General features: G+C 48.4%; 1 protein-coding gene across 1 annotated transcript in view; it reads right to left on the bottom strand.

Annotated features, from left to right (window-relative positions):
* Positions 1–2,469: 2,469 nt before the first annotated feature.
* LOC100607258 overlaps positions 2,470–16,171 on the bottom strand; it is a 153,954-nt gene continuing 140,252 nt past the window's right edge. The window contains 6 exon segments of the mRNA XM_030797618.1: positions 2,470–3,036; positions 13,246–13,387; positions 13,503–13,619; positions 13,830–13,939; positions 14,500–14,677; positions 14,823–15,028. Coding sequence (XP_030653478.1) covers positions 3,032–3,036; positions 13,246–13,387; positions 13,503–13,619; positions 13,830–13,939; positions 14,500–14,677; positions 14,823–15,028 — 758 coding nt within the window. The 3' untranslated portion in view covers positions 2,470–3,031.

The raw sequence follows: 16,171 nt of genomic DNA, 5'->3' as shown, positions 1-16,171 counted from the left end.
CATACATATGTGAAATTAAAAGGTGTTCTAATTTCGAGCCATCCTTGTCACACTGTAGAAGTCTCACTTGGTTTAGGTGACTTTTTTAGGCCCCAGTGGGGTTTGTTTGGTAATATTTTATTTTGGATTTTCTTACATTGATTTGTATGTAAATGTCTTACCTTGTTTTGTTTTGGAGATAGGGCCTTGCTCTGATGCCCAGGCTGGAGTGCAGTGGTGTGATCATAGTTTATTGTGATTTCGAACTCCTGGGCTCAAGTGATCGTCCTGCCTCAGCCTCCCAGGTGGCTACAAGCATGTGCCACCATGCCTGGCTAATGATTAAATTTTTTTAGAGACAGAGTCTTGCTATGCTGTCCAGGCTGAAGTTCAGTGTATGTTGTAGACGTGAATTGGTCTTTCCGCTGGAATCATTCCCTCTCCTATCTGTTTCAAATTCATGCACAAGTACTCCACCCACGCCCCCCAGTTGCAAAGTATTGATGTTGTCCAACCTGCCTTGAGAAGGGAGAACTATGTTTCCCTCCACATCTCGGCTGGTGTCCAGTCCACTGCTGTGTTTTGGTAAATACTTGACCCACAGAGTGTGGGAGGCAGGAAGGGAAGGCTTCTGCATTTCCTTTCTGGACCAGAAATCATGGATCCGTTAAGCATATTGAGAAACCAACAGGTCAGGTGGCTGCACACTCTGGTTGCATCTGACTCTGACTTGCTCAGGGTCCCCTGCGCACCAGTGATTTGCTTTTCTTTTATTGCAAAAGCAGAAGTGGGGGTTGACTGAGCTTCGGTAGCCTTGGGAGGCAGGCAGGCCTGCGTCAGCGCCATCCTGGCTGTTTGTAGGTTGTATGACCTTGGGGGAATCCCTTCAACTCTCTGAGCCTTTGTTTCTTTTCTCATTAAGTGGGGACCATCCACTACTCGTTGGACTATTGTAAGGCCTAAGATCAAACATCTTTTTTTTTGTTTTTGTTTTTGTTTTTTGAGATGGAGTCTTTGCTCTGTTGCCCAGGCTGTAATGCAGTGGCGTGATCTCGGCTCACTGCAAGCTCCGCCTCCCGTGTTCATGCCATTCTCCTGCCCCAGCCTCCCGAGTAGCTGGGACTACAGGCACCCGCCACCTTGCCTGACTAATTTTTTGTTTTTTAGTAGAGACCGGGTTTCACCGTGTTAGCCAGGATGGTCTCGATTTCCTGACCTCGTGATCTGCCCGCCTCGGCCTCCCAAAGTGCTGGGATTACAGGCGTGAGCCACTGTGCCTGACCCAAACTTTTTTTTTTTTTTTTTTTTGAGACGGAGTCTCACTCTGTTGCCAGGCTGGAGTGCAGTGGCGTGATCTTGGCTCACCACAATACCCTTCTCCTGGGTTCAAGCAGTTCTCTGTCTCAGCCTCCTGGGTAGCTGGGATTACAGGCGCCAGCCACCATGCCCGGATTTTTTTTTTTTTTTAAGTAGAGACAAGGTTTCACCATGTTGGCCAGGCTGGTCTTGAACTCCCGACCTCATGATCCACCTGCCTCGGCCTCCCAAAGTGCTGGGATGAGCCACCGTGCCCAGCCCAAACTTTTTTTTTTTTTTTTGAGATGGAGTCTCACTCTGTTGCCAGGCTGGAGTGCAGTGGCGTGATCTTGGCTCACTGCAGCCTCCTCCTCCTGGGTTCAAGCAATTCTCTGCCTCAGCCTCCTGGGTGGCTGGGATTACAGGCGCCAGCCACTACGCCCGGATATTTTTTTTTCTTTCTTTTTTTTTTTTTTCCAGTAGAGAGAGGTTTCACCATGTTGGCCAGGCTGGTCTTGAATTCCTGACCTCATGATCCAGCAGCCTTAGCCTCCCAAAGTGCTGGGATTACACACGTGAGTCACCACACCTAGCCCCCAATCAAACATCTTTCAAGGCACTTGGAGTAGCGCCTGGTCTCCGGAGTCCTTAGGCTGTAACCACAGCAAAGCACTCAAATCACAGGCACTCTCCCTTGTCTTCCCTCCAGTGTGGGGGTGTGGAGGACCAACCTTCTCGTTCCCACTCACCCTGGAGTTCTTTGTTCTGAACTTCATCTAGCACCTGCTGTGCACCAGGGATTCATGGTGGGGATGGTGGGGCGGAGGTCAAGGATGGTCAAGTCTGGCCTTCAGCTTGCCTCAGTCCCCGTGGCTGATGCCTTGAGCTTTGCTCTGGAATCTGGACCCTACAAGCTCCTACCAGGCTCAGTGCAGAGAGGGCTCGAGGGCACCCCCTATTGGTGAGCAGATTCCATAGCCGCCCACGCCTCCCTGTCTCTTGAGTGGATGATCAACCCCAGCAATCCACAGACACGTTCTTGGATTCTGCCAGCTTTATTTTTCAGTTGAAAACTCAGAGGAAAAATTTATATTCCCAAAAGAAAGTAAAAAACTTCCAGTGATGTGGCCTGGGGGCCTGAGTTCACAGGTGCCCCTACCAAAACAGGCCCTTCCCAGGGTCCCCTAAAGCATTCAGTCCCAGTGTGTCTACCCCAAAGAGAGAAGCTCTCTACCTGGTCTTCTGATTAACCGGCTTGGGGCCATCAGTTCCCCTCAAGGAACCTCCTGCCTCAAAAGACCCCTGGATGAGGCAGGGAAAGTCAGCACCAAGCAGCTGAGGACCTGGCTTCGTGTCCCCCACCATGCAGTCAGCGTTCTGAAGCGGTGGCTTCCCAAATGCCTGTTGAATAAGTGAATAAATATCTTGGGCATGAACAGGGCCCAGGTGGAGTTTTCTCTGCAGAACTGGTACTCGCTGGCTGCACTGTCTCCTGGTTTACAGTGGAGGTGTGGAGGAAGGGGGAGAATTACCCAGACCAGTGGGAGAGTTTCATGTCCCCCGGAAGTATTTTGAGCCCAGTGGCAAGGAGCCCTTCTTCCCTGTGTTTGCAGCACGTGCAGTTCTGAGTTTCCTGGCATTCCATGCTGGTTATCCTGTCCCAGCCATGAATCTTGCCATTGCCAGGGAGCTGGAATTGCAGTAGAAGGTGAAGGAGTTTGAAGTCTGGCAGCCTACTGCTGGCATAGACAAACTCTCAAACTGTAAAGGAGAGAGAAGAGAAGTGAGACCAGGCTATGGGCCCCAGAGGAGAGGTGCCCCTGCTGTTTCCTGAAATAAATTATGCTGGGGCCCCTGGCCCTCATTATTAAAAGGACAACTCCCCCATCCACTCCCACTTATCTCCCTCCCGCCTTTTTTTTTTTTTTTTTTTTTTTGAGACGGAGTCTTGCTCTGTCGCCCAGGCTGGAGTGCAGTGGCACAATCTCGGCTCACTGCAAGCTCCGCCTCCCGGGTTCACGCCATTCTCCTGCCTCAGCCTCTCCGAGTAGCTGGGACTACAGGCGCCCGCCACCACGTCTGGCTAATTTTTTGTATTTTTAGTAGAGACGGGGTTTCACCGTGGTCTCGATCTCCTGACCTCGTGATCCGCCCACCTCGGCCTCCCAAAGTGCTGGGATTACAAGGGTGAGCCACCGCGCCCGGCCCTCCCGCCTTTTTTTAAGAGCAGTGGGCATGGGTCAATGAGTCCCTACACCTGCAGGGCTTTTGCAGGCAGTGGTGCTAGGCCCAGACTGCTGAGTTCCTTGGAAATTGAACAAGCATCTATGGAGTGCTCACTCTGTGCCAGGCTCTGCTGCTAGCACCCTGGACACAGAGAAGACCAAGACGTAGTTCCTAGCCAAGGGGAGGGCAGAACCTTAGCACATGATGCTTTGAGAGCTCAGAATGCATCCAACCCAAAGTGTGGGCGAGATCTTCAGTACAGCATGCAGTGGAGGCCATGACGCGGGGCTCCTGGCCCTACAGGGACTGCTCTGCTGTTTCACCATCAAGTGTGGTGGACAAGGGCACAGATAGACATTCAGAGCTACCAGGTAAAGGAAGTGCCCTTCTATCCCTCATTTGCTGAGAGAACTGTTTAAAAGATGGGCTTTAATTTTTTTGAGATGGAGTCTCGCTCTATCACCCAGGCTGGAGTACAGTGGTTCACGGCAACCTCTGCCTCCTGGGTTCAAGCGATTCTCCTGCGTCAGCCTCCTGAGTAGCTGGGATTACAGGCGCCTGCCACCATGCCTGGCTAATTTTTATATTTTTAGTAGAGCCGGGGTTGGGCCAGGCTGGTCTCGAACTTTTGACCTGAAGTGAACCACCTGCCTTGGCCTCCCAAAGTGCCGGGGTTACAGGAGCGAGCCACCGTGCCCAGCTATTTTTTTTTTTTTTTTTTTTTTGAGATGGAATCTTGCTCTGTTGCCCAGGCTGGAGTGCAGTGGCGCGATCTCAGCTCACTGCAACCTCTGGCTCCCGGGTTCAAGTGATTCTCTTGCCTTAAGCCTCCCGCGTAGCTGGAATTACAGGTACATGCCACTATGCCCGGCTAATTTTTATATTTTTAGTAGAGACAGGGCTTCACCATGTTGGCCAGGCTGGTCTCAAACTCCTGACCTCAGGTGATTTGCCCACCTTGGCCTCCCAAAGTGCTGGGATTATAGGCACAAGCGACCTTGCCTGGCCGGGAAGCACCCTTCTATCCCTCATCTGCTAAGAGAACTGTTTAAAATATGGGGTTTAGGTGGCCTTTTCTGCCATCTCTTTCCTCTACATTCTGGTTCTTTTTCAGATATATAATTTCCAGTAATTAGTAAATTAGCTGATTTGCTAAATTAATTACTCAACTACAAATTTAGTAATTAGTAATTTTAATAATTTCTAGTTCCCTGCTAAAATCTATAATCTGTGTCTAATAAGCCTACTATGTGAGTCTTGTGGTTCTGCATCTATTGTCTGTCTGTGCTAGTTTTTACACTTAGAATTTTATCTCCTCAAGAGCGTTTGGTTTTATAACTATGGTGTTCATAGGTACAATGTTTGTCATTGTATCACCATGCCTAGCACAGAGGTACTCATTATACATTTCTAATGTAAAAAATTTTAAATGCGGTTAAACACATGTAAAATTTACCATAACCATTTTAAAGTACACAATTCGGTGTAAGTACATTCGTATTTTTGTGCAACCAGTCTCTGGAACTCAGTAAATCCTGCCAAACTGAAACTTTATCCCCATTAAATAACCCATTACTGCTCTCTCCCAGCTCCTGGAAGCCACCACTATACTTTCTGTCTCTATGAAACTGATTAGGCCCTTCAAATAAGTGGAATCACCGTACTGATGTTTTTGTGACTGGCCTATTTCACTTTGTATAATGTCCTCAAGGGTCATCCATGTGGTAGCGTGTGTCAGAATTTCCTTCGTTTTTAAGGCTGAATCATGATTGATTGTATGGAGAGACCACATTTATCTGTCAGTGGACACTTGGGTTGCTGCTGTCTTCTGGCCGTTGTGAATAATACTGCTATGAACATCGGTGTATAAATGTGTGAGACCCTTTGAATTTTAGGGGATACATACCCAGAAGTAGAATTGCTGGATTGTATGGTAATTCTTTGTTTTGAGACAGAGTCTCGCTCCATCACCCAGACTGGAATACAGTGGTGCGATCTCAGCTCACTGCAACCTCCGCCTCCCGGGTTCAAGCAATTGTCCTGCCTCAGCCTCCCGAGTAGCTGGGATTACAGGCATGCACCACCACGCCCAGCTAATTTTGTATTTTTAGTAGAGACGGGGTGAGAAACCCCGTGGAGAACATGTTGAGGCTGGTCTCAAACTCCTGACCTCAGGCGATCCACCTGCCTCGGCCTCCCAAAGTGCTGAAATCACAGGTGTGAGCCACTGCACCTGGCCCTTTGTACATTGTTGAACCAGGTTGGGTTTTTGTGGTTACATTGTGGGAGTGCTTTATGTATTCTAGATGGGAACTCCTTATCAGATATAATTTGCACATCTTTACTGCCATTCTGTAGGACGCCTTTTTACTCTGTTAATAGTATCCTTCAATGCAATCCAGTTTGTCTATTTTTCCTTTCGTTGCTTGTGCCTTTGGTGTCATATGCACCATATCTAAGAAATCATTGACAAAGAAAGCCCTCCTACTGTGTTTTAAGAGTTGTATAATTTTAGCTCTTACAGTTAGGTCTTTAATCCATTATTGAGGTTTTCTTTTTTTTCAACATGTTATAAGGTAAGAGGTTAACTTCATTCTTTTGCATGTGGATATTTAGTTTTCCCAACACCATTTGTTGAAAGACTGTCCTTTCCCCAATTCAATAGTGTTGGCGTCCTTATTGAAATCGCTTGACCACATGTGTAAGAGTTTCTTTCTAGACTCTGTATTTCATTCCACTGGTCTATACGTATGTCTTTACGCCAGTACCACACTTTTGACCGTTGTAGCTTTCAACAGATTTTGAAATTGGGAAGGATAAGATGTCCAACTTTGTTCTTTGTTTTCAACATTGTTTTGGCCATTTGGGGTCCCTTGAAATCGTGTATAAACTTTAGGATAGATTTTTCTATAATTTAAGAAAAAATGCCACTGGGATTTTGATAGCAATTACGCTAAACCTGTAGATCACTTTGAGTGGTATTGACATCTTAATGATATGCTTACAATCCATAAATATGAGATGCCTTTACATTTTGTTGTACAACCGGTCTCTGGGACTCTAATCCTGCCAAAGTCTTTGCCTCCTGGTTAAGTTTATTCCTATTTTATTCTTTTTGATGCTACTGTAAATGGACTTTTTTTTTTTAAAGATGGTGTCTGTGTTGCCCAGGCTGGAGTACAGTGGCTATTCACAGGCATAATCATCGTAAAAACTGACAGCCTTGACCTCTGAGGTTCAAGCGATCCTCCTGCCTCAGCCTCCCAAGTAGCTGGGACTATAGGCGTGCACACCCATGCCTGGCAGGAATTTTCTTAATTTCCTTCTTGGATTGCTGACTGTTAGTGTGTAGAAATGCAACTGACTTTTGCATGTTGATTTTGTAATCCTGAAACTTTGACAAATCATTAGTTCTAACAGTTGTTTATTTCACGCAGTGTACAGGATTTTCGACAAAGATGATCATGTCATCTGTTAACAGAGATAATTTTACTGCCTCCGTTCCAATTTGGATGCCTTTTCTTTTTCCTTTTTTTCTTAATAGCTCTGGCTAGGATTTCCAGCATTATGAAAGCAGGCATCAGTTTAATTCCTCATCTTGGAAAACGTTGTCTTTCATCACTGAGTGTGATGTTGGCTAAGGGTTGTTCATATGACCTTTATTATGTTGAGGTCATTTCTATTTCGAGTCTGTATGTTTTTAATCATGAAAGGGTATTACACTTTGTTAAATTTTTCTTCACCAACTGAAATAGTCATGTGTTTTCCTTCATTCTGTTAATGTGCTATCTTACATTGATTTTTCTGTGGTAACCATCTTTGCATTCCAGGAATAAATCTCACTTGATCATGATGTATAATCCTTTTTATGATGCTGTTGAATTCTCCTTATTAGTATTTTGTTGAGAACTTTTGCATCTGTATTTATCAGGGATATTGGTCTATTTTCCTCTGGTGCTTTGTCTGCCTTTGGTATCAGTGATGCTGGCCTTATAGAATGAGTTTGGAGGTGTTCTTTCCTCAATGTTTTAGAAGAATATAAGCAGGATTGGTATTGATTCTTCAAATGTTTGTAATTCACCACTGAAGCCATCTGATCTTGTGCTTTTCTTTCTTGCCAAGTTTTTGGTCACTGATTCAATCTCCTTGGTGGTTACAGGTCTGTTTTTCCATCTTCTATTTCATTTATTTCTGCTCTAACCTTTATTATTTCCTTTTGTCTCCTGTCTTCGGGTTTAGGCTGTTCTTTTTCTAATAACTTAAGATAGAAGGTTAGGTTGTTGGTTTGAGAGCTTTTCCTTTTTGAGAGAGGGTCTTGCCATGTTGCCCAAGCTAGTCTCAAAGTCCTGGGCTCAAGCAATCTCCTGGCCTCAGCTTTCTAATTAGCTGGGATTATAGAACAGTGTCACTGTGCCTGGCTGCTGTTGCTGCTTTTGTTTTTTTTTTGGGGGGGGGTGAGGGGGGAGGTAGAGTCTAGCTGTGTCACCCAGGCTGGAGTGCAGTGGCACAATCTCAGCTTACTGCAACCTCCGCCTCCCAGGTTCAAGTGATTCTGCTGCCACAGCCTCCCAAGTAGCTGGGATTACAGGCGCCTGCCACCACGCCTGGCTAAATTTTATATTTTTAGTCGAGATGGGGTTTTGCCACGTTCGCCAGGCTGGTCTCAAACTCCTGACCTCAGGCGATTTGCCTACCTCGGCCTCCCAAAGTACTGGGATTACAGGTGGAGCCACCACACCCAGCCGGCTTCTTTTTTAATGTAAGTGTGTACAGCTACAAATTCCCCTCATAACACTGCTTTTGCTGCATCCCATAAGATTTGATATGTTTTGTCTCAAGATGCTTTCTAATTTTCCTTATTTTTTTTCTTTGATCCACTGGTTTTGTAGTATGTTGTTTAGTTCCCGCATATTTGTGGTTATTTCAGTTTTCCTTCTATTATGATTTCAGTCATTTAAAATGTATTAAATCTTGATTTGAAGCCTAACATACAATCTTTCCCGGAGAACATTCCACATGTACTTCTGCAGATGTGTATTCTGCTGTTGGGTGAAGTTATCTGTGTGGTAGGTCCAACTGGTCTATAGTGTTGTTCAAGTATTTTGTTTCCTTTTTGATCTTCTGTCTGGGTGTTGTATCCATTATTGAAAGTGAGGTATTGGGCCGGGTACAGTGGCTCAGGCCTGTAACCCCAGCACTTTAGGAGGCCAAGATGGGTGGATCACCTGAGGTCAGGAGTTCGAGACCAGCCTGGCCAACATGGTGAAACCCTGTCTCTACTAAAAATAGCTGGGCGTGGTGGCATACGCCTGTAATCCCAGCTACTCTGAGGCACAAGAATCACTTGAACCCAGGAAGTGGAGGTTGCAGTGAGCCGTTATCATGCCACTGCACTCCAGCCTGGGCAACAGAGTGAGACTGCATCTCAAAAAAAAAAAGTGAGGTGAAGTCTCCTACATTATCATAGAACTATCTATTTCTCCTTTCATTCTACAGTGTTTGCTTCATATATTTAGGAGCTCTGAGGTGCGTTGCATGTTACATTTATAACTGTTGTATCTTTTTGGTGAATTGACTGTTATCATTATCTCTTACAACAGCTTTGACCTTAGGTCAATTTTGTCTGATAGTAGTATAGCTACTCCTTCTCTATCTTTCTTCATCCTTTCACTTTCAACCTGTTTAAGTCTCTTAGTCTTTTGATTGTGGAATTCATTTGTATTTTTAAAGATTATCATTCTGACGCAACTCACTAACCTGGTGACTGTGTCATGAGGCCCACAGCCAAGGACTGCGGTGAGCAGTTGCTGTGGCAGGACTCTAGCACACTATTTAAGGGACTTCCCGATGGGGAAGGGCTTCCTGCTGCCATGCTGTTGATTGTTTTCTGCATGGCTTATGGTTTGCTTTCTCTCTCATTTCATCTCTTTGTGTTTAATTGATGTTTTTATTCTGACACACTTAGGATCTCATTTCCTTTTGTGTACATTCTATAGATATGTTGTCATTACCGTGGGGATTACATGAAACATCCTGAAGTTATAGCAATCCATTTTAAACCGGTAAGTTCAATCACATACAAATACCCTACTCTTTGACAGCTCTGCCCCCCTCCTGTGTTGTTGATATGACAAAGTATATCTATTTTTAGAGACAGGTTCTCACTCTGTCAGCCAGGCTGGAGTGCAGTGGCATTATCATAGCTCCGTGTAACCTCAAGCCCCTGGACTCGAGTGAGCCTTCTCAGTAGCTGGGACTACAAGTGCATGCCACCACCATGCCTTTTTTTTTTTTTTTTTTTTTTTTTTTTTTTTACAAATTATATATGTAACATAGATGTATAGTTATACATCTTTTAAATCCAATAAAATAATTACAGAGGTGAATCAAAATTACAATACAGGTCTTTATATGTGGCCTCAAATTTCCACCTGGCATCTTTTTTTTTTTTTGACGTGAAGGACTCCCTTTAGCATTTCTTGCATAATGAACTCTCTCGGCTTTTGTTGATCTGAGAATGTCTTAATTTCTCTGGTGGGACACGAGGCGGGCAGAGCACGAAGTCAGGAGTTTCAGACCAGCCTGGGCAACATGGTAAAACTTCGTCTCTACTAAAAATACAAAAATTAGCCCGGTGTGGTGGTGCACGCCTGTAATCCCGGCTACTTGGGAGGCTGCACCACTGCACACCAGCCTGAAGGACAGAGCAGAGACCCTGTCTCCAAATAATAAGAATAATAAGTGTCTTAATTTCTTATGAGAGTTTATAATATGCCTTCAAAATATGTCCTTCGAAAGTTAATTATAATTGGTGACTGCTTTTGTTAGATACTTCTCTGGTGTCCAAGAGGGGAATAACTTAGCCCTTGATTTAAAAAAATAAACCCTAAGGGAGGGAGAGGACCTTAACTGCAGATGCCATTCCATTGTGACACTGTGGCTGTAAGTCTTCTCTGTTGTCCTCCCAGATGTTTTGTTGATGGCTGAAGTAGCTGACAGTTTTGTATTTACATGGTCAAAACAATGAGCACTTCTGCTTGATTCACAGATTCTCCGAGGTTCCCGTGGAGCCACACCACCTCCTGTCTTGGCACTTCGTAGTTGTCGTATATTCTCACCAGTCACATTTTTGGTACTAGAACGGTGCTTTTTATAGTGCACTCATAAGTGGACGCCGAAATCACAAGCTGGCCATTTGGATGTTCAACCAATGCTTTATGCTGCTGAGTCCTTGGAACTCAGCACCCATGCCGGGACTCACTGGAGCTCAGGTGTGTGGTGCTACCTTGTTTCTCTGCGGCTGGTATTGCAAACATTTTCATGCGTTTATTTCCCATTGTTTACTTTTGAGTTTGTTTTGTGAGACAGGGTCTGAGTCTGTCACGCAGGCAGGAGTGTGATCATGGCTCACCGCAGCCTTGACCTCCGGGTTCAAGCAATCTCGCCTCAGCCTCCCAAAGTGCTGGGAGTACAAGTGTGAGCCATCACACCTGGCCTACTTTTGAGCTTTGAGTTCTTTATATATTCTAGAGATCAGTCTCTAGACATGAGTCCTCGGTCTGATAGGTGGTCTGTAAACATTTTTCCCAATCTGTAGCTTATCTTTCCATCTTCTTAATAGAGTCTTTCAGACAGCAAAAATAAGCTCTCTCTTGCAAATACTCTGCCTCTGTAGCAGGAAAGCAGCCATAGACTACGCAAATGAACGTCGGTGGATCCCTTGAGTGTCATTCGTGGTAAAGATATCTCTAGACAGATCAGTGCTGAGAGGCTATTTCATTCGTAAATAATAGTTGAGCTGGGTGCGCACGCTAACCTCATGCTTATTTTCTCTTATTCTACTGTCTTCTGCTGTTGCTGGTGGGAGATCGATTATCAACATGTTCTTCCTTCTTTCCACCCTCTTCAGTAGCTTTTAGGACCTTTGCTTTTTCTGCAGTTTTGTTCTGATGGGTCTTGGTATGGATGGATTTATTGTATTGGGGATTGTGCCTCCTGACTTTAAAGGGTCCTGTGTCTGTTTTCCTTCTGGAATTTTCTTTTTTTCTTTTTGAGACAGAGTCTTGCTCTGTTGTTCAGGCTGGAGTGCAGTGGCGCAATCTCGGCTCACTGCAACCTCCTGGGTTCAAGCGATTCTCCTGCCTCAGCCTCCATAGTTTCTGGGATTACAGGAGGACGCCACCACACCCGGCTAATTTTTGTATTTGTAGTAGAGACAGGGGTTTTGCCATGTTGGCCAGGCTGGTCTCAAACTCCTGACCTCAGGCGATCTGCCCATCTTGGCCTCCCAAAGTGCTGGGATTACAGGCATGAGCCACGGCACCCGGCATTTCTTTTAGACATGTTGGATCCTCTTATTTCATCCTCCCTTTGTCATATTTTCCAATTCATTAATTTTCTCTTCTGCTGTTAAGGTTTTAAATGTCTGAATGGCAGCCGCTAATTCTGGCATCTGAAGCTCTTGGAAGTCTACTCCTGTTGTTGCCACTGACTTCTATGCCCTTTTAGTGGGGCTTTGGCTGTGGGAGTCATATGCAGCACGGGATGAAGGAGCTCTCACCACGTGGGATCTGATGCTACCTCAAGGTAGCTAGTGTTAGAACTGAATTAGAGGAACACCCTGGTAGTGGGGACAACACACATTTGGTCACAGAAGTCATCTGCTGTGTTGATGATTGTTGTGGTGTGAGAACAGAGAGAAAACAGGGCTGAGTATTTTCCCTAAACAGTGGTGTACATTCAAATCCCTGATGAGGCTGGGCGCAGTGGCTGCTGCCTGTCATTTCAGCACTTTGGGAGGCTGAGGCAAGAGAACTGCTTGAACCCAGGAGGTGGAAGTTGTAGTGGGCCAAGATTGTGCCACTGCACTCCAGGCTGGGTGACTGACAGAGTGAAACTGTCCCAAAAAAGAAAAAACCTAATGGCAAATTTTCAAGAGGTGGCTTAATGTGGCTCTCCAGACACTGAGCTTAGTAGGGGGTAGGGAATCCATTTACACAGATAGAAAGGAGCACCTGAGGCTGGGTAGTTCATAAATAATAGAGATAATGGGCTCACAGTTCTACAGGCTGCACGAGCATGGCTCCAGCGTTTGCGTGGCTTCTGGGAGGCCTCAGGAAGCTTACAATCATGGCAGGAGCAGAGAGTACAAAGAGAGGAGGTGCCAGGGCCTTTTTTTTTTTTTTTTGAGACAGAGTCTCACTCTGTTGCCAGGCTAGAGTGCAGTGGTGCAGTCTCAGCTCACTGCAAGCTCTGCCTCCTGGGTTCATGCCATTCTCCTGCCTCAGCCTCCTGAGTAGCTGGGGCTACAGGCTCCCGCAACCATGCCCAGATAATTTTTTTGTATTTTTAGTAGAGATGGGGTTTCACCGCGTTAGCCAGGATGGTCTCAATCTCCTGACCTTGTGATGCACCCACCTCAGCCTCCCACAGTGCTGGGATTACAGGCGTGAGCTACCGTGCCCAGCCTTGCCAGCGTCTTTTTAAACAACCTGCTCTCATGTGAACTGACAGAGCAAGAACTCACTCTTCACCAAACGGAGGGCGCTAGGCCATCCATGAGGCATGTACCCCCTCGAGGGGACACACATCCAAACAGGCAGTCTTAATAAATGTTGTGACTCTTAGCTCCTTGAATGACAATTATTTGTCCTCCCTGGTGAGAGAAAGGGACTGGTTTTCCCTCTGGGCTGGAAGGCAGATGGCAGACAGGGGGCAGAGTGCCAGATGGCTGGGGCAGCTTACCACACTGTGGAGGAGGGGCCAGGGGTACGAAGCCCCGGGCACACAGGTGGATGTAGGCAGCTGCCAGGTTGCAGGCAGGCTGGCGCTCCTGGGTGCCACAGGGGTCCTGCACACACAGGCTGAGGAATGGTGTAGGGTCTACCTGAAATCAGGGACACCCAGTCACCGTCCACACCCTGAGGAGTGGCAAGGAGGACGGGCCTAGGCTTGATCAGGGAAAAGGCCTTCCGCACCCCATGGGCCAGGCTCACACTCACCACCCGGAAGCAGTTCCTCAAGCTGGAGTGGGGGTCCTCGAAGAAGGCCCAGCAGGTGGGGCTCTGTCCTGGGCAGGCCTGCCGAGTCTTCTCGGTGGCCCTGCAGTCACCACCCACCTGGCAGGATGGACGCAAGACTCAGGCCTCCTGCTGGACAATGTGGCTCCCCCACATACATTGGCCTCAGCAGGAGACTTCCCCCAAACCCTGGGCCTCCTATGAAGTCCTCTGCAGAGCCATCAGGCCGCCTGCCTCTCCCGGGACTCTGCAGTGAGCAGCCCTCAAGAACCTCAGCCAGAAGGAGGACAGGCGGGTGCACCCGCTCACCTGCCAGGCCAGGCTGAGCTCCTCCAGGCTGCGGGCCACAGAGCCGTCCGGCAACATCAGCTCATTGCCTGCTTCATTGTCGTTGGTGCCCAGAAGGCCAGCGGATACGCCTGTGGGGAGGAGGGAAGCTGAGGCGGCCGTAAGAGCCTGTGATCCTCCCCCAGCCCCAGCCCTGCTGCCTCAGGACCTGTGTGTGAGATGAGCCTGAGGCACAAAGAGGAGCAGCAGAGTCCCACCACCTCCACCTCGGACTCCTGGAGCCCAGGCCATGGCTCTAAACCCTCATCAGAGGAGGAAGAGAAAGCACAGGGGCTCAGGACAGCATGCGTGTCCCCCGTCCCCTCCCCATGTTCTCAGCTCGAGTGGCTGGAATCCAGGCCCTTCCTTTGTGTTCCTTGGCAGAGGGACCACAGAAGCGCCAACTCCACACTGGAGCCGCGTGTCCCAGGGATGGGACAGAAAGCCCTGGGCCTCTGTGTGGTCATCCGGACAGGGGGTCAATGGCAGGAGGCTAGACGAGGAGTTGAGGGCACACGTGCTGCCATGCTAGAGACGAGGCGGGCAGAGGCTCTGCATGCACAGTAGCCGCCTGCCGCCCTGGAAGCTTAAAGGGGTGCATCCCAGAGAGTCCTCTGTAGGTGGGGCCAACCCTCCTAGGGCCCAGACCCACCATGCTGCCAGAGGCCCAGAGTCAGGCTGCAGAGGCCAGTGGGCACGTCACAGGAGACAGAGACCCCGTCCTCACTGGCCAGCTCAATCCTGGAGATGTCCTTCCTCGTCGTGGCAGGATGCAGCTTGAGGTCCGGACAGCTTTCCCCCGGCAGGGAGGAGTTGTACAGCTTGTAGGCCTGTGGGCCAGAGGGGGCTGGGCAGGAGGTCTGACCCACAGCCAGGTGACAAGCTTGAAAGTGCCATCCCCCCAGGCGACCTGCCATGGGCACAGGTCTCCAGGGGAGGCTCGGTCCTGCAGGCTGCCATGCCTCTCCTGCTCACCTGCAGACTGGGGTAGAAGATGAGGGTCTTGTGGTTAAGCTCCACCAACAGGGCTGTAAGCCCCGAGCCTGTCCGACTCAGCGTCAGCGAGAATGTGTTGTGAGCAAAGTCCTGGGCCAGGAGGATGCTGCCGCACTGGGCGCTGAGGTCCCATACCTGGCCGTCGAAGGTCACCACGTGCTGGGCCCCGGCCACCAGGGCATGGTCTGGGGAGAAGGAGCCCAAAGGCAGGGTGAGTGGGGCCAGCTCCACCCAGTGCAGTAGGAGCCCAATGCCTGCTGGGTGCCCTGAGGCCTGGATTCCCCCTCCCCTGGTGCAGCAGCCAGAGGCCCAGGGATCCCCCACCAGCTTCAAGACGACATGAGCTGAAGGTCTACCGGCAATTCAGCCCTAACAAGGAAAGGAGTCCTGAGACCTGCTACAAAAATACTGTGCTAAGTAAAAAAGCCTGGCTCAAAAAAAATACTGTGCTAAGTAAAAATACTTAATAAAATACAAAATACAAAAATACTGTGTAATACTGTAAAATACAAAAATATTGTGCTAAGTAAAAAAGCCTGGCTCAAAAAAAAAGCCTGGCCTGAGAAGAAGGTCTGACCGGTCTAGCCAGTGCGTCCCCTGAGCTGTGGCTTGGGGGTGGGGGTGCTTGTGCCTGTGCCTGTGCCTGTGCCCGTGGCCAGGAAGCACCATCTATGGTGCACAGCCAGGCACCTACTGGCCAGTCCCAGCATCCTGCGGGAGGCACTACCAGCCCCGTGGGCAGCTGTCAGAACTAAGAGGCACAGAGAAGCCCGCGGTCACACACATGGAACTTGAAGACCAGGCCGTTTTCTACACCACCAACGTGCTGCTTAGACATGACTGCACTCACGCTTCTAGGGAGCCCTGAGCCTCAGTGTGAGTCCCACACACATAAAGCACTCCTTGCAAAGCCTGGGTACCGTGGTTCCCCCACAGACATGAGGGGCTCCCCCTGCATCAAGAACAGTACATGCCCATTACCCATATGAGCGAGCCACGTTGTCACCTGCATTTCATGGTGCAGCAAACAGAGTCCCACAGGTTAGACTCGCCTGGCTACACAGCATTTCATGGTGGAGGAAAGCGAGTCCCACAGAGGTTAGACTTGCCTGGCCACACAGCAAGCCTGAGCCACACGCAAGCTCCCCAGCCCTTGGCTGCAGGTTGCCTCTGACTGGCGAGTCTGAAGTCAGTTCTCTTCCAGCTGGAACCGGAGGGCCACCGTCTTTGCCAGCAGTGCCCAAAGGGAGGGAGCTGGCCTAAAGCCCTAAACCGCCCTCCTGACCCCTCTGCAGGGCCAGGACTTATATTCTGGACAAAAGCAGCAT

This window comes from Nomascus leucogenys, chromosome 18 (assembly GCF_006542625.1).
Source record: "Nomascus leucogenys isolate Asia chromosome 18, Asia_NLE_v1, whole genome shotgun sequence".
Taxonomy (NCBI): domain Eukaryota; kingdom Metazoa; phylum Chordata; class Mammalia; order Primates; family Hylobatidae; genus Nomascus; species Nomascus leucogenys.
Note: the sequence above shows the minus strand (reverse complement) of the source record. Positions and strands in the feature narration are given on the sequence as shown.